This window comes from Arachis ipaensis, chromosome B04, assembly GCF_000816755.2.
Source record: "Arachis ipaensis cultivar K30076 chromosome B04, Araip1.1, whole genome shotgun sequence".
Taxonomy (NCBI): Eukaryota; Viridiplantae; Streptophyta; class Magnoliopsida; order Fabales; family Fabaceae; genus Arachis; species Arachis ipaensis.
In genome coordinates, this window is record NC_029788.2 from 718,364 (window position 1) to 741,253 (window position 22,890).

General features: G+C 34.3%; 4 protein-coding genes across 5 annotated transcripts; 2 read left to right on the forward strand and 2 right to left on the reverse strand.

Moving 5' to 3' along the window:
- LOC107638366 (U1 small nuclear ribonucleoprotein A) lies at positions 1-4,151 on the forward strand (the record flags this gene model as incomplete). Of its 2 annotated transcripts, none has more annotated exon segments than XM_021120308.1 (9): positions 1-48; positions 121-376; positions 651-774; positions 960-1,077; positions 1,681-1,772; positions 1,872-1,941; positions 2,078-2,160; positions 2,540-3,449; positions 3,778-4,151. In XM_021120308.1, coding segments are annotated over 8 exon segments (891 nt in total), but the record flags the coding sequence as incomplete, so codon positions are not given.
- On the reverse strand, positions 4,700-11,021 carry LOC107638365 (exocyst complex component EXO84B). Its single transcript, XM_016341604.2, has 7 exons — positions 10,591-11,021; positions 8,896-8,993; positions 7,644-8,697; positions 6,727-7,242; positions 5,976-6,164; positions 5,316-5,452; positions 4,700-5,189 (listed from the first exon to the last, which is right to left on the reverse strand). The coding sequence occupies exons 1-7, from the start codon at positions 10,738-10,740 to the stop codon at positions 5,027-5,029; spliced, it is 2,307 nt and encodes a 768-aa protein (XP_016197090.1). The 5' UTR covers positions 10,741-11,021; the 3' UTR covers positions 4,700-5,026.
- Positions 13,015-13,846, reverse strand: LOC107638364 (ATP synthase subunit epsilon, mitochondrial). Its single transcript, XM_016341603.2, has 2 exons — positions 13,509-13,846; positions 13,015-13,266 (listed from the first exon to the last, which is right to left on the reverse strand). The coding sequence occupies exons 1-2, from the start codon at positions 13,693-13,695 to the stop codon at positions 13,238-13,240; spliced, it is 216 nt and encodes a 71-aa protein (XP_016197089.1). The 5' UTR covers positions 13,696-13,846; the 3' UTR covers positions 13,015-13,237.
- LOC107638363 (probable xyloglucan glycosyltransferase 5) lies at positions 19,303-22,373 on the forward strand. Its single transcript, XM_016341602.2, has 4 exons — positions 19,303-20,091; positions 20,183-20,782; positions 20,879-20,992; positions 21,274-22,373. Exons 1-4 carry the CDS (start codon positions 19,471-19,473, stop codon positions 21,919-21,921), a joined length of 1,983 nt encoding a protein of 660 aa, XP_016197088.1. The 5' UTR covers positions 19,303-19,470; the 3' UTR covers positions 21,922-22,373.

A 22,890-nucleotide genomic window follows, 5' to 3' on the forward strand; every position in this document is an offset into this window, starting at 1 on the left:
CCTGCCGCCGCACCTGCTCCCCCTGCTCCTCCCCACCCCGCCGAAGAGGTAGCTCTCCTTTTCACCTTCTTACAACTTTCTTGCTTGAAAAATGGGAAAGTGATTTGTGCGTTGGGTTAGGTTCGAACGATATTCATCACAGGGCTTCCGGAGGACGTGAAGGAGAGGGAGCTACTGAATCTGATGCGGTGGCTTCCCGGATTCGAAGCGTCTCAGCTGAATTTCAAGGCCGAAAAGCCCATGGGCTTCGCACTCTTCTCCACCGCCCACCAAGCAATTGCCGCCAAGGACATCCTTCAGGACATGCTCTTCGATCCCGACACCAAGTCCGTCCTCCACACCGAGATGGCCAAGAAGAACCTCTTCGTCAAGAGAGGTCCTCTCTTTTTCTTTCACTTTCTAGCTGCATTTATGAAATGTGTTATCTTGACTGAAACTGATTGCTGCTACAAGCAAGAATCCTGAAATTTTAACTGTTTGATGTGTTGTTCTTGCTATGGTATGTGATGAAAATGAGTGGTGTGTGGAAATTTGTGAATGTGTTAGGACTGAGCAGGGACCAGGGCATTTTTACCTACTAGTGCTTGCTATGCTGCTACTGTTATTCTCTTTTTTCAGCCTACTTATCTTGATTTCTTTGTAAGGAATAGGGGCTGATGCGGGTGCGTTTGACCAGAGTAAGCGATTGCGGACAGCTGGGGATTATACGCACACTGGTTATACAAGTCCTTCCCCTTTCCATCCTCCACCACCACCCGTTTGGGGACCACATGGGTAAACACTATGTTTTTCCAAAAACGTTTTTTTATTTTTCTGTAAAATACTAAAAAGTCCAGAGTCAAAGCTGTAATAAGAAGATAGGGATTTTCTTTTGCATGCCTCTTCCTATAACTCACTAAATCCAGTATGGTTGGTCTTAGTTTGCAAGTCGTGACAGTTTATCTGTATTTCCTGATTAGGTACATGGCTCCACCGCCGCCTCCTCCATATGATCCATATGGAGGCTACCCCGTTGCGCCAGTGCCAATGCCTGCTCCTGCTCCAATAGCAGCGCCTAGCAGTTATGTTCCAGTTCAGGTAATAAATTGTGTGTTGCTTTCACCTGATTTCACCATATATGATTATGTCCTTACTCCTTATCTTGTGATACTAACAACGTAAGGGAAGATATTTGAAATATTCTGCAAACCATGCTCTTTAAATGCCTTCGCATGAAATTTCTTTACCTTGCTTTATTATTTGGTCCATAGATTTAAGATAGTGTCACAGAGGTTATTGTTTTGATTAGAACAATGCTGCGTTATACTACATGGATCAGATAGCTCTGCATTGTTCTATGGTAAACAATGCTTACAGACAAACCATTATAATTTAATTCTTATAAGCTCGCTAACGAAAACATGTTTTGTTCATATTCATTTTTTTAAAATGAAATTCTCATTTTTCAAAGGCTCACACATAAAGCTTTTGATGGTAAGCTATTCTATTTTGAACACAAGATAAATCTTGTCATGATCTTGTTTTATTGTATGCTTGCCAATAGACACGGTGTTTTTGGTGTTTATTTTGTCAGTTGCGTTGATCTTTCCCCTCAGTAATTAAGTTTCTTAATATCTCCTTTAATGTTGTCTATAGATGATTAATAAATGTATTGTGTCGGGCTTTTGTTCTTCTGTACAGAACACAAAAGATAACCCTCCTTGCAACACCCTGTTTATTGGGAACTTGGGAGAGAACATTAATGAGGAAGAAGTGAGGGGCCTTTTCAGTGCGTAAGTAGATCTTATCTGTTGGTACTGGCTAGTTTAAATGCTGCTTTCTATGCTCTCTCAAATACAGAAATGGTGTTTCAACATGAATTTGTGATGCAGACAACCTGGTTTTAAGCAAATGAAGATTTTAAGACAGGAGAGGCATACTGTTTGCTTCATTGAGTTTGAAGTCAGTAACCTTTTGATCTTCTTTGTAGCTTCTATAGTTGAATAAATATAAACTTATAATTGTTAGTTCACTATCTGTGTTATTTTCATTGAAATGATTTATCCTCGGCTTATATCCAATAACCGAAATGTTGCAGGATGTGAATAGTGCTACCAATGTACACCATAATTTGCAGGGAGCTGTTATCCCAAGTTCTGGTTCAGTTGGCATGCGAATACAATATCCTTTTTTATGTTCTCAAGGGGCTGAATTTTTTTTAATCTGTCAAGATATTTATTTCGGGCATGTTGAACTCTTCAAAATTGATCAAACATTTGGGGTTGGGAATTTCGGTATTGCTATAAAAATTGGTTAAAGTTGCTGCAATTTTTTCAATGTACCAGGCATGGCTTTATTTGGTCTGAAACCATGCATCAACGATGGTCCTCAACTATGGGTTCTTTTAATTTTTTTGTTCTCATGGAAGTTTCCTGTAATTATCTCTTAACATTAGAAAAATATGTCAGCATTTGCATCCGATTTGGTATAAATTACTTGGACCTTTTCATTCTGTGCTTTAGGTGTGGAGTTCTTTGTAGATTCCTTGACTTCTTAGAAGATATTCAAAGAATCCATTTGGAAAGAGAAAAGATGGCAATGTACCACTTGCTGTTCCTGGTGCCAACGGAACTCCACCAACAAATATGACTTATCAATAGCTTGAAGGGGATGTACTCTGTTCTTTATGATCCAAGACATGTTTCTACATGATAGGATGCATCTTGCAGCTGTTACATGCATCCATTGATTATCAAGTCATCACCATTAGCATCCCTGCTCATGTGAATGAATGCACTGTGGCATCATATACATACATTTGGCTGTTATACTCATCAGACATGCATCTCTTTACAGCATGTGTTGGTTCTATATTACTTTTCTAGTTGTTTAGATGACATTGTCATTTGTAGAGCTGATGCATGTGTCTTAATTTTGTTTGAACTGTGTGCTTTGCTGTCATATATATTCTATGTTCATTGATGCTAGGAATGCTTATCCAAAAAGCATGAAGCTAACAACTTTCCAATTATAGGATCATTTGTTGCTTATTTGACATCATATCTTACACTGATGCTTTAATTTCATGGCACAAATTCTCTAGGATACGGAGAAATAAGGTCACACCAATAGTCATGCTTCCCCCCCTTAAGCTATCACATTGTCATTACACCACATTTTTAGCCTCTTTAGTTTCATCTGAAACTGAATCCATCATGGCTAATCATGCTTCCTCTTCTGCCATCATTACTATTGTCATCAAACCTCATTCATGGCCTTTTTTAGCAACTGAATACGTCATCACTCCATTTGATCAGAGCATTGATATTGATGCTTTGAAATTCAAGCTATTGAGAGCTATTCAAGAAATTTGGGGAGTTATATGTTGTCTGATTTATACAGGACTTCAATAGGACAAGCTTTTATTTGATAATGGGAGGTTCGGTACTGCTGCTGCCATATTGTTGCAGGTAAATTTTTTGTTTTCTTGGGAAGACTACCATCTAGCTTCGAAATTCTTTTGATTATCAAGTGAAGCAGCCATTGAATTATAGGGAACCCAAGTTTCTCATTAAGCAATTGAATATATTGTCAAAATATAGTATGGTTCCAGATTTAAATTCCTGAGAACTAATAGGTTTAAGAATAAATCTAGAGGATAATTTACTGGTTGTTCTGACCCTACTTACTATGAACGAGCTTCAAGTTTTTGCATGGAAATGGAAAATTTCAAATCCATTTTAATGAGGGATCATACCAGAAGTGCTGATTAAGTTTTACCATTTAATTCCTACTCAGTGAGACACAGTTTACTTAACGAGTATCTTCATGATTCAACTAACAATTTAGGTTATTGGACATTTGCCACTGACAACGTTTCCAGTGCTTTTCAGAACAGAATGGACCTACCTGGTTTATATTTTCTGCAGTCATACTACAATATATTTGATGAGGTTGCTTAGGAAGTTGGTTTACAAATGACCTAATTCATATTTCATTTATTTCCGCGTAATCTGTCAACCTACTTTTCATGGGGATGAGGTATTCTCCACTAAGGATGTGATACATCACCTGCTGAAAATGATAGGAGTTACGATGTAAATTTGGAGTACTTTCCCCATATTATAGCACATTTAACTATTTATAATTGTGGTGAAGTCCACATTATTTTACATCTTAGACAAGGTATATCACTTAGCCATTTTTATGGGTTGCCCGATTGTTGAATTATGTGAATATCTTTTAATAATTGATTAAATTAACATGAAATGATGAAACATAACCATCGTCTTTGTTAGTTAACCTATTTGGAATGGATTAGTTGGGCAAGAAATTATTTAATGTATGTTATGGAGTGTAAAGTACTTGGCATTTTTATTCTTTTTGATAAACTAACTGTTTATGGTTACTGCGGTATATGTATGCACCTATATGCCTAGTTTTTCATTAATTCAATATGATATTAATGTAGCTATGACCTAATGTCAATAATAAATAAAATTACCCATATAAATGAAGCAGCAATAAAACAACCGTTGAATCTGAAAAGAAAAATGAAATGAAAAGATGAAGAAACTTCCTTGTAAGAGATTTTATAATTTGTATCTTAGTAACCAGAAAGAGAAATTGAGTTCCCGTGAGTATATTTTTCAAAGAAAACAAATGAAATGGTCAATGCAGGTCTACATACTGTGTCATCCAAGCAAATCGAACTTAGAAATTTGGAGAAAGCTTGCTTGAAAAGAATAATATATGAGAATAAGAAACAAATAATCAAATCAACATTTACAAATCAAAGGACAACCTGAATTTTTAGGAATACCTGACTATTAAAAACTTAAATCTACAGAAATGCAGGGTTACATCCCCATCTCCCACGAAATTAAGACATGAACGACGGGAAAACTTACTAAAAGAAAAAGGGAAAGCATCAGAAGAGCAAAGAGAAAAATCTTATGGGAGTACAGAAATATGGCAGAAATTCCTTAATGAAAAAAAGGAGTGTGTGTCGTAATATACAAGGGACAAGGATGAATGAAACTATTCATTACGAGCTACTATGGGATCTGACAGATGAAATGGATTGAGCCGAGACTGAAGCGGTTGGACTGTTAAGATCTCTCTCACCGTTTATTTCTTTTGGTTTTCCACTTAGCCTCTCCATAGCATCTTGACATATTTCGTTAAACCATTCGTCTTCAGGCAATTCGCTGCCAACAAAGGAGATATGTATGAATCGAAAATAAGAAGCAGAGCCAATGCCTTAAACGGCACAACTATCAATGGGAGGGAAAATAGAAAACAAAACATTCAAATGACCCGTAGGAGTAGCCTACCTATATGGATCCATCCCTGTTGCCGAAAATGCTGCCATTGCTTTGGTTATAATCTCATTGACAGTTCGTTGCAGATTCCTTGACAAATACCGACCTTGGGAGGCAAAACATACCACAAACTTCATATCCAAATAGAACTGCACAAAGCACCCAAAATGTAATATTATTCGATGTCAATAAACCATTACATCATATTGCAAGCATACACTTCCAAGGATTCTAAGAACAACAATGTCAGAAATAAATGCACAGCTCAATGTACATTCTTTACGACAACAAAATAGCTTTGAAACAGAAGCAGCATATAATCAGCAGTAATGAATCGTGCTCATTCTGTTGCAGCTAATTTTCAGCCATTGAATTTGGTTAGTTTTGATATATTCCATAGTTGCTATTGGCTTACTGTAGTTTAGTTCAATGAAAGAATATGGTAGTCAAAAATATTTTTCTCATGATAGCAATGGTTTAGAACAGAAGGCAAGAACTTTATCATTAGGTGATACAACTATACAAGAATTGCCATAAAAAACTCAACCGACCATATTTTTATATAAAGCATCAATTCCTGTCCAGTTTGCAATATGTATTTTTAATGATTAGTTAATCACTTCATCAATGAATATTCATCCACAAAATAAGCAACCAATCCTGATTCCATACCTGTTGGAGACCAAGAGGACCCAAAGGCCTTGGCCCATCTTCAATATCATCCCAAAAGCTTTGGTCTTCTGAAAGCCACAAAATAACAGTTTCTGTAAGTCTCATCAAGAGCAATGTCGCGAATCTTTCCCTCCCTACAAACATATCTGCTGCGAAATTGGACATTCTGTTCAGTTTTATGAAAAGTTCCTGGACAATAACAAAAGAGCCTGATCAGATCTTCAATCATATATGCAGAAGTTAAAAAGTTTGTAAAGAATATCATTCATAGAAAAAGATAAAAGAAATCTAGTAACAAATAAATATGTCATAACAGTTTCAAAGAATAATAGCTCTTTCAAATCCAATGTCCAACTCATAGGTATAGAAGATGGCTGTCTATGAGATTCGAAAGTAAGAACTAGTGAGTAATCAGTTTGAAAATCAAAATAAAAATCAAGTTGAAGTTAGCAATTTAGCATCTATGGAAATGAATTGGGAAAGATTTTAAATTACATGAGCCATTCGGATAAAAAAATGATCATAACCACCTAAGAAAACGGAAGAAGCTTAGATACTAAACAATTTCAAGCAGGATACAGCCATGAGGCCACTGAATCAGAATCTAAGACATTACAAATACATCTCATGCAGAACAAAGCCAACAAAGAAAAGCAACATTCCACTCTAAGAACCATATGAGGCAGAAAACTTTTCAAAATATAATCTCATGAAGGTAGTATCAGATTCAAATATTGTATTTTCAAAATACCTGAAAAATCAAAGATGGAAGCCATTCAATTTCATCTGCATTTCCATCCATATTTATATACATATTGGCTGTGAGATGACTATCACCATCCTCTGCAAAAATGAGGTCCAAAGCATGTTGACGACAGAATGTATCTTTTAATCTGTCAACGGAACTAACAAGTCGTCTCCTCCATTCTCTTTGTTCAGGATGACGATTTTGCCTGTCAGAGATTCTTCTCCTATTATCATCCTTGTAAGCAGACTGATTTATGGGAGATAGTTTCATGGCTGCACGCGGAAGTAGTTCATCTGCTAGTAATGAAGCATTAGCAAGCAACGCAATCTGCTGGGCTTCAGTCTCAGCAATTCGAACAAGTTTGTTTCCAGATTCTTCAAAGCTTACTTCTTCCTCCATTGATATAGGTAATGCTTTTATGAGCATGCTGATATAAGAGTTAAACACTTGAAACAACCCTTCCAAAGCTTGACCTCCCAACTGCATACTAAGCAGTGGTCCTACATCCTCAAAGAAGTCCTGTATAAGCATAAACATCCAGCATGAAGTGATTGATACACAAGAAAACATGCAGGGAGTTCTTTCAAAAAAGGAAAAGAAAGAGAAACAAGGAGAGAAGAGAACATAAAGAGAGTTAAAATGAATTAAAATATGCCGGGGATGTGTGTATTCCAGTAAAAAGACAATTATTTACTCGATCTCGTCAAAGAGAAGGTTCAGCATGCCGTTGAGACAGAACTGAGAGAATCATGAAAAGATTCAATTTTCAAGAAAAGATTCAGATTGAGAATCATATAAACAAATATCTGCGTTTAGCTTAGAACATCAATTTACACAGTTCCAACCAATGCTACATCCTTATTTTGAATTAACATTCATTCCATGTAAAAAACATTACCTAGTCAAAGCTAGATTCTCACCTGGACCATCAAATTGAAGCGATGAGCACTACTTGTAAGTTTATGTTGAAATGTTGTTATATTATTCATTGATATGCTTGAAGGTCTTCCAGTCTGACGATTAGATGGAGGGTTTGTGAGTACCCAATCATCAGCGGCTGCCAAAGCAGCAGTGCTCTCCTGAATTCGTTTCAGATTAGCATCTAATGCTTGTTCCACACTAGGCCTAAAAAGTTTCAAAAGCACAGGACAAAGAGCCAGGCCACGTGCCTCCAACAATGAGCAATGACCCAATGCTATTTGAACACACTCCGCAGCAGCTCTTAAACCACCAGCAGCTGCTGACGAAGCTAATGCATGCCTTTTCACCAGAAGAGCAAATGCCTCTGTTTGCTTCGTAGCCCACATCACAAGTTCAGAAGTATAAGCCGGCTCCTCACCAAAAATGGCCAATGAATCACTTGCAGCTTGTGCTATTGCAGAAAATACCAGTTGTGCAAGAGCAGCAGTATATGCTCCTCCATATGAGGTGCTTGATGGGCGAAGACTTTGCATGTTATACTGATATCGTTGCAGATGGGCATTAAGCAACAAGCTGTGAGCATTGGGACCATCTCCAAGCCTTTTAAGGGCTGAAATTGATGCACGAAGTTCAGCCCCACGAGTGGAAGGCTGACAAGCAGCTTCAGCAAGCTGATCAGCTAATTTCTGCCTACGTTTGTTAATGGAATTCTGTAGAGACAAAAGTAAAGATGGACTGAGAGATTTCATCTTTTTTGCCTCAGAATATATACGATCTCCTTCATCAAGGGCAGCCAAAGCTTCATCAACACGCTTTTCAGCCAATAGAACATCCAAAAGATCAGGAAACTCAACTAGCCATTTGTCCAGGTCTGATGTCTCCCTATCTTCAGAATTTGATAAAGCATTTTCAGAAAAACCATTAGAATTGGAGATAGACAATGAGTCAATGTTAACTCCCTCAGCTAAACCATGTATCAAGGCAGCTTGTGTAGACAGCAGGTTTCTGATAGATGAAAGCTCCCCCTCTAAATCTGATATCTCCTTAGATGTTCTGTAATGTATTACACATTGCAAAAATTTAAACAAGACCAGTGATAAATCAGTTAAATAACACGAAAATGTTTTCTTCCTTCCTTTTTAATATCACGACCTAATTTTATTTATATAAAAAAATGATTTTATTACAGCTCTATTTTAATTTTTTTTAATATTTGTGTATTTGGTTGAATGTTTATGAATTATAACTAACCGTATGAAGGCTGCATAGTTAGCATAGACACTTCGACGCATCTCCTCGGCAGAAGCTCTTTTCAAATCCACTAGATATGTGCATAATTGTTTTATTTCCTGAATAACAAAGATGACATTATCATAATTGATTAGGAAAATTAAATGAAAGAACATACAAACTCTCTAAGATGTTGGAAACAAGTTACAGCCAATAAGGCAACAAATGGTTACACTGCAATATCACTAAATGGAAGCAAAAAAGAGCCCAACAAACTGAGTGATCATCACTGGGGGCACTACTTCTGTTCTTCGACAAATTTAATATGCTATGATCCAACAAAACTATTTTGCAACTACAAGAGACCTATATAGACCCTCAATAGTGTAAAGAAGACACATCTCTGATTGAATAAACCATAATAAAGGTAGGAAAACTGATATAACGTCTCCCTTTTCGTTCATTATAAGGACTTAATAACCAATAGAAAACAATTGACACTTTTGTGTTTGGTCTAGACAACCACTATCTAGAGTTTATTCGACTATAACTAATTTGACTTTATCCGTGTTGATTTATGTTAAAATTCACGAATTTAAACTCGATCTCTTACATTCTTGCTTAAGAGAAAGTGAGGAACAAGTGTCAAACAAGATTGGCTAACTGTGAGTCCCATATCAGCTGGTGCCTAACTGCCTAGACGTTATTAGTGCCATCTTGTCTTAGGCTCATAGCTGCCAAACTTTCAGGATGAGCTCTCATATAGATTTAAAAAACCGCAATCTAAAAATGGGGTTGCCAAAATCGTGGGGAAAAAATTTAGAAAAATGAGATGCTAGACTTTGTGTCTAACCAGTTGAAATATTGCTACAAGTATTATCACATAATGCGATAGTAGTGACATGAGACCAACACCTCGAGCCAGGAAAGATGAATTATTTGCAAAGTTTCCAGGGCACTTCATCCTATTTGTTTTAAACTTTTTCCAAAAGTATATAAGAAATAGGATAATTGAATATATTTATTTATAACATGAATTAGTGTAAGGAGAAGTTGGCGGATAGTTTACTCCCTTGTCCAAGAAACCGAATGAAACCGAGGCAAGGGATTTCAGGAAAAATAAAAATAAATTATTCATTAGCATTATGGAAGAAATCAACTGTCCCTCCATTTGGGGAGAAAATGGAGAGTTGGCTACAAGCATGCTAACATTATTGTTTGCCACCTTTATCCTAACAAATACTGAAGCCTATATAAGAACACGTGTGCTGCTTCTATTAACACTATCAATAAATCTAGTTTTCTTTCATTTCTTCAAATGTTTTTGGCATTCAAACGATGAAAGAATCATATTGTTACCATTTAACTACCTCCTAGTTTGATAAATTCCGATCACGGCTCGGAAAATTGAATTACATCTTCCCACATTTACTCCTACATCATCATCCCAGCAATTCGTCCCCAGTACCAAAAATCGCAAAGGCGTTATAACAAATGGTCAAAATTACAGCTATAATCGGTCAACCACAGGTACAACTAGAATCTGAGTGCCGAATTGGCAAAACACAATCCCAACTAAGATAAAATCTACTACAGCTTCCAAAGCCAAGACTAAATAGCATCGAAACGAATCATAGAAATTCTAATTTCCGATTTACCGATAACAAAAAATGATAAAAAAGCGAAGAAAATTGAAGCACGATAATGAAAGTTTACCTTGTCGCTGAGGGAACACTTAGACTGGACATAGCCCTCTGCATCGAACTTGTCAGACTTGAAAGGATGGAGACCTTCCTCGAGCTTAGGTCCGTTCTCCTTGACAGTGGCGTTGATGCTTCTTGACCGTGACGTCTTGCCCGTCGCCATAAGCAGCGAGCTCGGAGACACGAGATCAGCAAAATTAGGGTTCAGAAATTGGCAGAACAAAAAAACTATTAGATCCACGCGCAAATCTTAGAGACAGTGATTGTTACGGGGGCAGAATGCAGCATGCAAGCTCAAGTGTGAGCGCGTGAGTTGCGTGAAGAACAGTAGAGATAGAAAAGAAGAAGAAGAAGAAGAAGAAGAAAAGATCCCAAGGAAAGCGGTGTTGCTTGGAGAGAGAAAGTGAATGCAGAGCCAGCCAGCAACGCCAACAATACTACGCCTCCTTCCTTCTCTCTCTCTCCAATCTTAACTGTTTTTTTTTTTTACTTCTTCTACTTTTCTTTTCTTTTTTTTAATAAAAATATTATATTATTTTTTTCCTCCAACTAATTCAACTATGAACTTGCTTGTAGGAGCAGTTTTTCTCATATTTGTTTTACCTGTAAATGATGCATCCTTTGCAACGAGAGTTGGTGGGAAACAAATGTTTTGGTAAATGAGATATTGGATAACAAATCATGCAAAATTTTAACGTGGTGGTAAATAATATGGTCCATATTGTATAGTGGCTGGTTTCTTGCCTAAAATGTAGAGATGGGTATTTAGAAATGTCAAAATAATTGACATGAGATTTTCATTCATGTCTTATAGATTTACCATTGATCTGAGATATCTTGAAGTTTAATACGAAGAAAAAGAACAATGGATTTGCACTTTTTCTGTTTCATTTCTTTGCGTTTTGCCTAGCTGGATTTGACCATATAGACTTCAGACAATGCTTACCATATCAACATGTGTGCGTCAAATTCTGTATATTCTTTTTTTTTTTTTACCAAAAATATGAGACTCAAATCCCGCAACCTCTTAATTGAGTATGGAGAGACTATACCATTTGAGATATTACTCGTTGGCAATTCTGTATATTTTTAAGGGAAGAGAAAAAGATTAATTTTAATATACTCTTCACTTGATTAAAAAAAATAAATCCCTTCAAAATAGTAGTAAAAAACTTGGATTACCAAAAAGAGGAGACGAGTTATAAAATTAGTTCATAGAAGAATTTTTTTGGGGGAATACCTCGTTCTCTAATTCTTTTAGAAAAATAACGCAAACTTTTCATTGCACATGGTAGGTAATTTGATATGAATTATTCTTAGTGTGAGGTGACAAGAAGGCATGGCTAAGAATTAAGAAACACCACTTCCACTGTTAAGGCCAGTGCCTTGTTGGATATTCTCATTACTGTATACCTTTGGTTTGCAGTTGTAAACTTACTAAATTTACTCACATTGTTTGTATCTGAATGTTTTTCCCCCCTATGAGGATATTATTATCGCTAAGCTGAATATATAAATGGCAATTGCAGAGCAAAACAAATAATAATAATTTCTCTTATAGTCAGTAAGTGACACAACATAATCAATATTAGTCCACTTCATCATTGGACATAACCTAGCTGGCTTTTCCTTCAACTCTTCTATTTTCTACGTATATTTCCTTATCTGTTGTCCCCAAACTGATTAGAAACCTCATGATTCTCTTATTTCTTTCAATTTAAAAAGAAAATTAAATAAATCTATTTTGTGTTAACTAATGATGATGGACCTGCGTTCTATTATTGTAGTTATTACCAACAATTTTTTATCTTTGTTTCCATGGGGGACATATTTTATTTTTTCTTGGTTTAGAATTATATTGTTATTTTCTACCACAAAATAATGAAGCATTTGGCAGGTGTTTACCACAACCTTCGCCCAATGACCCGTTCAACAATCAACATAGTCAGGTTGTTCTAGTAACCCCGATTTGGCAGCCAACAATGCTTCCATTTTAGGCGCTTCTCAAGGACAAAGTCAACCACAGACATCCTCACTAGGATTTAGACCCTCTTATCTCTTAATCACCTTTGCCATTTTACCAAATGTAAACTTTCGTATACTTTCTTTATGACAAAACATAGATTCCCATATCCATCATCAACAAATGAATGAACTATTGGAATTGGATAAATTACAATTACCTCACTTATGATTAAACAAAATCATCAATAGCACCACCAGTTTATAAAAAAATATACTAATATTTCCTTCAATTAAAATTACATGACACTCCATAAAATTATTAGCATCTCTTGCAAACAAGGGACGATTCAAGAGACGTGTATAATTTACCCTATAAATAGTTACTTGTTTGCACGATTTCTAGCGTAGCCTTATAAGTTGCTGCATCCTCAGAAATCATTCATGGGATAAATGGCACGCTTACAAACATGGATTTACAAAGGAGAAGTAATATTATTTCAGATAAAAACTCAACTTAAATTTAGTTGAAAAGTATTTTCATATCATGACCGCTGAAACAGAAGATGAAAGTAAAATGGATCCAAATCAGAAGTTCAAACTCGAATTATTACAAGATCAAGCATGCAAATAAAACAAAACAGCTAGGTTCAAAATGACATATAATTGCAGCTACAAAGCTTTCCAATAGCTACGGATCAATGCTCTGTAGGATCTGAACGAACAGCTGATTGAAAAAAAAGAAAGAAACAACAACATAACACTTTGATCAAAATCCAACCCATACGAAACAAATCGGCTTAATAATACCAACAGACAGTATAATTGTGAAGAAACAAAAGTTAGGACATGATAGTTAGGGTTGGGGAGTGAATTAGGGCTAACATACTTACAATGGGAGATTGGATGGCAGAAATTGATTATAAGCAGATCTAATTAATAAGAAGAAGGAGGAGAATGAGAGCTTACTCGGCTTTTCGGGCTTGCCATCAACCCACTTGGAGAGGGAGAAATGAACCCTCTCGCGGGAGATGGCTTCGGCCTTGAAGGGTTCCTTGAGGCAGTTCCTCACCAGATTTGCGCATATGTTTGAGTACGTTATGTAAGTCATCCCAGCCGCCCTCCAAAACGGTGCCGCTCCACCTGCACTTGCCATTCTCCGATTGTTATTGCGATACCTAATACTTTGTTTCTTCTGCAGTTACTCTTCTGCGTTGTTCTCTTAGAAATCTCTCCTCTCCTCTACTCTTGATTGTTTCTTACGGGCCTCTTTGGGCCTCTAATTAGGCCATTAAGCCCATTCAAATCTATGACTAAAAATACCCAAAAGGCTAAAGGCTTGCACTATTGTGTATCCACAACTATCAACATATATTTCAGCTACTTATTTTTATGCACTGTTTAATTGGTCATGGATTTAATTTTTAAGTTCTGTTATCACTATGGAAATGTTTTGTACAAGCATATAGTTATATATATTTACATTACTGAAACTATGTCACTCAATTACCTATTATTTATAAGGTTTTGTAAATATAAATATTTTGTTATTGAATCGCAGTTTGAAATATTTATTGATAACCTTAATTTTAGCTAATATAAATAATAGTATATTAGCAATGAGATGCTTTATTATATATTAATACTAGGGTAGAGTTCGCACTTTGTGCGAGACATGTACATAATTTACTTTATCGTATTTATAAATTATTTGTTTACAAAAAAGATTACTACATATTTGGGAGAAAAATTAATTTATTTAGTATATAGATAAATTAATTAGTTAATTTTTTTATTATTTTTTTATCAAAAATAGAGAGATTCGAACCCGTAATTTCTTAATTTTTTTATTATATTAATGTTTAATTTGATTATTTAATAGTTTTTTTAGTGACTTCTAATTGAAAGTAAATAATATCTGCTTAATTAATAATCTTTTAACGAAAGAGCAATATATTTTAACAAATATTATTATTTAAATTTAAATTGTCCTTTTTTACAAAACAATTACCTAAAATGCTTCACAATTTTCATATAAAAAATTTACAAATTTAATAGATATCAATGTTTATATATAAAGATATATTAATTAAAACCATAAAATAGCAATAAAATATTTTCAAAAAATTTGAGACCATTTTACTGTTAATTTTTTATCACACGCTATTTTTTTTTTTATTAAAGATAGGAGACTCGAACCCGCAACCTCTTAATTGAGTATGGAGAGATTATGCTATTTGAGCTATTACTCATTGGCTATCACACGCTATTTAAGTTAATTCACTTCATACATATATATCAAAATATATAATACACTGAGTGATTTTTTGTATAATCATAAGAAGTTGAAAATTATAAATGTTCCGTTTTTATAACAAAAAATCATGAAAATTAATGTCCCACACTAAATTCAAAATTCATGCTATTCTCAATAACCAATTCATTATATATATTTGATACAAAATGAATGAAGCTTCAAAAAAAAAAAGACTTAAAAAGATTTGAGTTTAAACACAAATCATTACAATTGCATTTCATTGGTTGGCCATACAAAGATAATTAATTACTAATATAATATATTTTAACTTGTTTCATTATTTCTTCTATTACATAAAAGACAACACTATAAACATAATAATTAACTTGAGTTGAATCTAAATAAAAAATATAACACTTAGCTATTTATGTAAGAACAGACCTCTTTTATGATATAAATGATGCAGTATTAAGGTTATCTACAAAGTGAAGGCAACAAACATCACACTAAGTACAACTTTTGAAGTTAAATTCAAACTAAATATAACAATATAGTCATAATAAATTTTTTTTGACAGAAAGAAACATTTTTTAATTATAGAAAAGTCAAACGACACTTACAAATTATTGAGTTTGAAAAACTGAAATGATGAACAAACATTATTAAAATATAATTTAAAAAATTATTAAAATATTGTTAAGTGTTTAAATTATTTTCAATAGTTTGTTTGATGTTTTTGTTAGTGTGCAAAAAGGAAAATTAATTTTCTATTGGGCCAGTCAATACAAGTCCAATTTGATCATTCAGTCTTGTGCAAAATTAATTAAATCAAGTGGCTGATGTTAAAGAAAGAAAGAAATCCAAAGAGGCCCAAATCTTTTTAAAGCCCATGATCTAATAAAATAAGGAACAAGTGGCCCAAAGATTTGACGGAAGTTATTCGGTGATCACAAAGCAATCTCTTCAAGTGACCAAAAGTTTCACACGTGACTCCATGCCTTGGTTACTGAACCCAAATCTCAACTCAATTAAATTCATTCCTTAGAATCACATTACTTTATTGTATATGTATCATTTTTCCCCACAAGTTTATATACTAGTCATTCTACAAATATTTTATGATGAGTAAACATTTTTAAAAGTAAAATTATAAAAAAATAAATTTCTTTAGGATAAAATTAATGTGATTAAGTGTAATTTACTTAGATGTGATTAAAAAATAATTGAATAACTATGTACCGTAAAAAATTGATATTATTTAAGAATAAAATTAAAATTTATTTGTATGTATCGTTTTTGTCCACAACGTGTTCGTCCTATTTAAGTTCCTAACGTTTCAAAATTGTCTTAATTTTGTCTCGCCGTCAATTTCGTTAACAGATTCCTAATGGCAGGATTACTTTGAGTCAATTTTAAAACGTTAGGGACTTAAATAGAACGATTTAAATGTTAGGGACAACTTTAAGACTTACCCCAAATATTAAGGATAAAAACGATACTTTATTCTAAAAAATAAAAACCAAAAAAAAAGTTTTAATTAACTATCTACCATGGAGCAGTAGAACTTGTAGCACTCATTCACCAAAAAAATAAAATACAGATCCAAAATAAAATTCATTGTTAGAAAAGAAAAAAAACATTAAATACCAGACTTTTCTATCACCACAGTTATTGCAAAATGCAAAAATGTTTATAGCTTAATTCAATTATGATGACATCTTATGCACCCTATAGACATCCTCAAATTTGATCGGATCTGTGGGCACTATTCAAAAAGCAAGGAGGAGATCATAGCTCATGGAATATGTACTAAATAATTCACACCAATCATAATATATACCAAATAGACCTCGTTCTACATTATATTGCAGGTATATCCTTATCTTGACTGTAGAACTATATATATGGGCAATATAATGCAGAACTAACAATATCTCCTTACCTATGCAACAATTATTATCAGCTTATGTGCATGCATTTTTCTTTATGAGTGTCATTTCTTCTTTTTTGTTATTTTTTATTGGAACACAGTAAATAAACAATTATAATTAAACTAACATATGAACTCTGCAAAACTTTTTGATAAGGAAGTGACTGAAATTGTTCATAAATAATATACCTACACCAAAAATATTGATCTTGGGGGTTTTCATATAGTGTCCAAACTTGAAATCACTAAAAAACGAAACGACTTGAGATGCTTTATTATATATTAATATTCGAGCTAACATAATGTGCTTTGTGTTAAATTATAGATGATAGGGAGAGTAAAGTGTTATTTGACTTATTTCATAAAACTTAAATCCTCCCTCCCCCTAAAAATAAATCGAAATGTTTGGTAACCAAAGAAAATCAACCAAAAAATAGTCATAAATTGTCTTATTTAGTATTCATTAATTGTTGCGACAATTAATGAATGTTAAATAAGACAAGTTATGGTTGTTTTTTTTTTTTTCTTAGCATTACTCAAAATAAATAAATAAAACCACTTAAAAGGCCAAGGTAGAGTATTTTCTACTTATTACTATAAAAACAACTGTTCAGTCATCAGTAACAATGTAGGAGGTAATTGAACGCGTTAATGCAAATAGTAATGGTCGTGAGTTGAATTGAATGTATTGAGGCTGAGAGTTGTGTTAGTTGAATATACGAGTAATTAATTTACTTAGATTTGGACAACTTACAAGACTACAGAATTTTGATTTTATTCATTTGTAGAATTTATCTCTCATCATCATCATTTACATATCCTATGTACAATACCAGTATCTTTTTGTGTGTACAAATAAAGTTTCCCTTAACTTGATGACATAATGTAAACTTGTTAACAGTGGCTTATTGTAGAGTGTGGACACTATTCCTAATTAATTAGGTGGCCACAATTTCAATGGAGTACTAGCAGCCAAAACCAAGTCTACTGTCAATTTCAATTACTTGTCCAATATTAATTTGACTAGATTATATTAGTTCTGAATTTAATGGTAATTAAATATAATTGGATTACCGATCAAATTCGATCTTAATTGGTTTGGATATTGATTCTGAAATTATTGATTTATTATTATTATTACATATTTATATTTTTAGTATTTAGATAATTTTTAATTTTTTTACAAATTTTATTTTTTATTAAATACTAAATTATTCGAATTGATCCAATTCGAATTTAATTGATTCGAATTGGTTCGGATGTACTCACTAAAAATTATAAATCCGAACCAACTAAAATTTATTCGGTTCAATTCTCTTTTCTTTTTTTCGAAATCTGAACCAATTTGGCGTGGAAACACCTCCTAACTTCAAGGGTATGTTTCAAGGGCCATCCTCACATGGCCTGCTATCTTCTATTGATACTTATAGTTGATACTGATGGAGAGGATTAATTAAGGTCTAATCATGCTTACTTTCTTTTCGACTTCAAAACAAAAAGTTTAATATTTTATTGCCTTTTCATTAATGAGCACACACTAGAGAATTTGTTGTATCCAATCCAATCCATGCTACTACTAGAACGTTAAAAATAAACGAGATTTTGTTTGTTTCTTTCTTTGTTTATTTATATTCTAGCTTGTAGTAGCTACTTCACTAATCAATCATGCCCACATGGATTAGGTCTTCCACTTTCAAGATCCTTGCATTGGTAATTTCAACAATAAAAGAAATATTTCTTGGATAATCCGCAATCGTTTTTCACATCGTAGCCAATATATATTCTTTACCAACAATTAATAATTAGATATATTTTGTTACTTCATATATTTAAACACAAATATATTAACGATTAATTTTAGTATACAAATAATATTTTTGAATAAATAACTAATAAATTTAAAGTAAGTACAGAAAAAATACAAGTACATATGGTAATTCCTTTTACCTAAATATTTTAGGATTGAAATATAAAAATCATGTAAGATATATAAAATTTGAAGAGATAATACTCAATTTGATTCCTAAACTTGCATGTAAGCTTCAATTTAGTTCTTAGAGTTTCAATTGTCTTTATTGAGTCCCTAAACTTTGTGAATATAACTCATGTTAGTCCTTGAAACAATTTTCAACGTACAAACGTTAACGGAACACTGTCGTGAACAGTCGAATGCTACACTAAATTTTGTAAAATGATTTCGTTTTAGTTTTGACACTCAAATAATCCAAAAAATTGTAAATAGTGTTTATTAAAATTTTATCTAACAAAATAAGTGATACAGCGCCGTTTTTGAGCTATTTAAATGTCAAAACCAAAATTGCATCATTATATAAGTTTTAATGTGACATCTGATAGTTTATAGCAGCGCTCCATTAACGTTTTCATACTCAAAATCGTCTCAGGGACTAATATGAAGCATGTTTATAAACTTTTGGGACTAAATAGAGACAATTGAAACCTCAAGGACTAAATTGACGCTCGCATTTAAGTTCAGTCACCAAATTGAGTATTAATTCAAATTTGAATTTATAAGTATATATGATATATGTATATAAGATTCGTGGGTTTGTGTACTGGTTATATGAACCCCACACTAATTGTATGTTTGAGTGAGTGAGTGTGAGAAATACTTTACACTTGCACGTTGTGTGCTCCTCTCTGTTTCTTGCTAGTAATTCATTCATTCATTCATACGAGAAATGCCGGACTCTTTTTCATTTTCTTTTCTTTTCTCTTAATCAATAATGCCTCCAACCGTCCCTGTTGTGGTCACCATGGAAATTCATGGCAAGGAGAGAGCCAAAAATGCCAAGCAATTCCGATGGCTTCTTCTTCTCAGAGCTCACAGAGCCTTCGCTTCTGCTGCCTGCTTTCGAAACACGCTCTCTTCATTGCTTCCTTCTCTCAAGAAGAAACTCCTTCATCGTTCCATGGACAAGTCCTCCAAGGGCACGATTCTCTTCAGAGTCATCCTCACCTTCTTGCTCATGGCCTTGGCATTCTTGTCTTTTGAGCTCCTTGCTCACTTCAAAGGCTGGCGCTACTTCCAGGGACACAACAGTAATTTGCACATCCCTCGAACCTCCGAAATCAAAGGCTTCTTCCATAACGCTTACGTCAGCTGGTTGGAGTTCAGGGCTGCTTATATTGCACCTCCAATTCAGTCTCTATCGACATTCTGTGTCGTTCTCTTTTTGATTCAGTCTCTCGATAGAATGCTGCTCTGTTTCGGATGCTTCTGGATCAAGCTCAAGAAGATTAGGCCCAATCTTCAAGGTGATTTGGATTTGGATTTGGAGTTGGAAGGATCTAACTCTGAATACCCTATGGTACTGGTTCAAATTCCCATGTGTAATGAGAGAGAGGTAACTAAAATGTCTTCTCCTCTTTTTCCTGTGCACTTTTTATTTTACTTTCTGAAAAAGAAAAAACTGTCGGTGGTTATTTTAAACGTAGGTGTATGAGCAATCGATTTCGGCAGTGTGTGAATTGGATTGGCCGAAAGATCGGTTGCTGATTCAGGTTCTGGATGACTCAGACGATGAGGGGATACAGTGGCTGATCAAAGGAGAAGTATCAAAGTGGAGTCAGAGAGGTGTGAACATCATCTACCGCCATAGATTGTTTAGAACTGGATACAAAGCTGGAAATCTAAAGTCTGCAATGAAGTGTGATTACGTGAAGGATTATGAGTTTGTTGCAATCTTTGATGCTGATTTCCAACCAAATCGAGATTTCCTGAAGCAGACAGTGCCATACTTTAAGGGGAATCCTGAGGTGGGACTGGTTCAGGCAAGGTGGGCATTTGTGAACAAGGAGGAGAACTTACTCACAAGACTCCAAAACATTAATTTATGCTTTCACTTTGAGGTAGAACAGCAGGTCAATGGGGTCTTCCTTAACTTCTTTGGCTTTAATGGAACCGCTGGTGTTTGGAGAATAAGAGCTCTTGAAGACTCTGGTGGCTGGCTTGAGAGGACTACTGTTGAAGACATGGATATTGCTGTCAGGGCCCATCTCAATGGCTGGAAATTTATCTATCTCAATCATGTCAAGGTATATAAAACAGAAAAGTTGTGTTTGTTTCTCTCTTCATTTTCATTTTTTGTCTCCTTTTAAAATATACTTAACATTTCTATGTTTAATTTTTAGGTTCTTTGTGAGCTTCCTGAATCTTATGAAGCCTACAAGAAACAACAGCATCGATGGCATTCTGGTCCTATGCAGCTCTTTCGTTTGTGCCTTCCAGCCATTATAACCTCTAAGGTAGTTTCACTATCTTGAACTAGTATGAAGGATAGTGTTAGAAACAAGAGACTGAGAGAGTAATCTGAAACGTGTATTATTGAGTGTGATTCAAGTTGTATAGAATGATACAATATAGAAAAGTATTTATAGGTACTAAGAGAATCGTAATAATAAATACGTAATCTTCTATAATAAATATTCAGATATACTAAATAATACTAATTGATCCTAATTATATTCTAACAGATAGCATGCTGCAATTCTAACATGTTTGTTTTGATCTGATATTGTTGTTGCAGATTGCATTTTGGAAGAAAGCAAACCTAATATTTCTATTCTTTCTGCTCAGAAAGCTAATCCTGCCATTCTATTCCTTCACATTATTCTGCATTATTCTTCCTTTGACAATGTTTGTCCCAGAGGCAGAGCTTCCAATCTGGGTTATATGCTACATTCCTGTATTCATGTCCTTCTTGAACATCCTTCCGGCGCCTAAATCCTTTCCCTTCATCGTCCCTTATCTGCTCTTTGAGAATACAATGTCTGTAACGAAATTCAATGCCATGGTATCCGGTTTGTTCCAGTTAGGAAGTTCATATGAATGGATTGTTACCAAAAAGGCTGGCCGGTCGTCCGAGCCGGACTTGTTAGCGGCCCAAGAAAGGGAATCCAAGGCCATTAGTCTCCAACAACTGCACAGAGGAGCTTCTGATAGTGGACTTTCTGATCTTAACAAAATAAAGGAATGCCAAGAAAGTGTTGCTATAAAACCTGTAAAGAAAATGAACAAGATATACAAGAAAGAGCTTGCACTTGCATTCTTATTGCTCACTGCTGCATTTAGGAGCTTGTTATCAGCACAAGGGATGCACTTCTACTACTTATTGTTCCAAGGAGTGTCATTCCTCCTTGTAGGTTTCGATTTAATTGGAGAACAAATGAGCTAGAGGATCATAAGAATTTGTTGTTGTTACTATTATTAGAAAGATAAACAATTCAAGAGGCCAACCAATTGTGGAATTGCTGCTATACAAAGATGTTGGTTTTGGCAGTTATATCATATGCAAGGTTCCTGGATAATGTGGCTCATCAGGTAAAAATGCTGAAAGCTCTACCATTGAGTCAAATCATATAAATAAGTTTGTTATTCTTCTTCTTCATCAAGTGCTTTTATAGAGTTTTTTTCTGCTTTTTTGTTTCATTTTTTTTTAATTGTTCCTGGGGTAGGTTTACTTGTCCATTGATTGTTTTTCATTTTCTTTTTTGTTTTTTCAATTTTCTGTAATGTATAAGCCCATTCGTTTTTCTCTCAGTTCAGTATCAAATTGTTGCTCAATTCACTCTTGGTTCATATGTAATTAATTACTGAAATGAATGACATTGATATGTTACAAGTGCATTTGAATATTTATACCTTTGTTGTTCCAAATTTCATTTACATGATATATATGCAACATAAGTGTCATAAATTTCTAATTATATATTGCCATAAGTGTCATGATAATTAATCTCATGTCAAAAACAGTTAATGGTAAATATAACAAGTGTCGGCAGGAAGTGGAGATTGAGAGAGAAAAAGAGAAGAATTAGATTTTATATTGCATCAAAGGAACACATAAATGTGGGTTTTAGGCCATGGATTTTGCAAAGGGACCAAAATCATGTAAGTGCCCCCATTTGGACCCCATTTGTTTTTAATTCAACAATTAAACTTACAAGTAAAGATTATTTTAGAGTATATGGTAGGCATATACCAGTTGCTGTTCCATTAATGGCAGAGCACATGAATTGCATACCCTCAACCAAGTCTTGTGGGTGGACCCTTTGCTTCCTCAACAAATAGTTCTCTTTTTCTGCTTTTCAAGGACTTTGACTCCTAAATCCATCATAACAAAGATACTCTTTTTATAATCAAC

Excerpts from the sequence above, each read along its gene's own strand:
- LOC107638365 (XM_016341604.2), bottom strand. The coding sequence starts at position 10,740 with ATGGCGACGGGCAAGACGTCACGGTCAAGAAGCATCAACGCCACTGTC. Across the intron at positions 7,243-7,643 it reads GCTTCAATTTGATGGTCCAG|GACTTCTTTGAGGATGTAGG; the intron begins GTGAGAATCTAG and ends ATGCTTATACAG. Across the intron at positions 5,190-5,315 it reads ACAGGGATGGATCCATATAG|CGAATTGCCTGAAGACGAAT; the intron begins GTAGGCTACTCC and ends CTTTGTTGGCAG.
- LOC107638363 (XM_016341602.2), top strand. The coding sequence starts at position 19,471 with ATGCCTCCAACCGTCCCTGTTGTGGTCACCATGGAAATTCATGGCAAG. Across the intron at positions 20,092-20,182 it reads CCATGTGTAATGAGAGAGAG|GTGTATGAGCAATCGATTTC; the intron begins GTAACTAAAATG and ends TTTTAAACGTAG. Across the intron at positions 20,783-20,878 it reads TCTATCTCAATCATGTCAAG|GTTCTTTGTGAGCTTCCTGA; the intron begins GTATATAAAACA and ends TTTAATTTTTAG.
- LOC107638364 (XM_016341603.2), bottom strand. The coding sequence starts at position 13,695 with ATGGCAAGTGCAGGTGGAGCGGCACCGTTTTGGAGGGCGGCTGGGATG. Across the intron at positions 13,267-13,508 it reads TGGCAAGCCCGAAAAGCCGA|CTGTTCGTTCAGATCCTACA; the intron begins GTAAGCTCTCAT and ends TTTTTCAATCAG.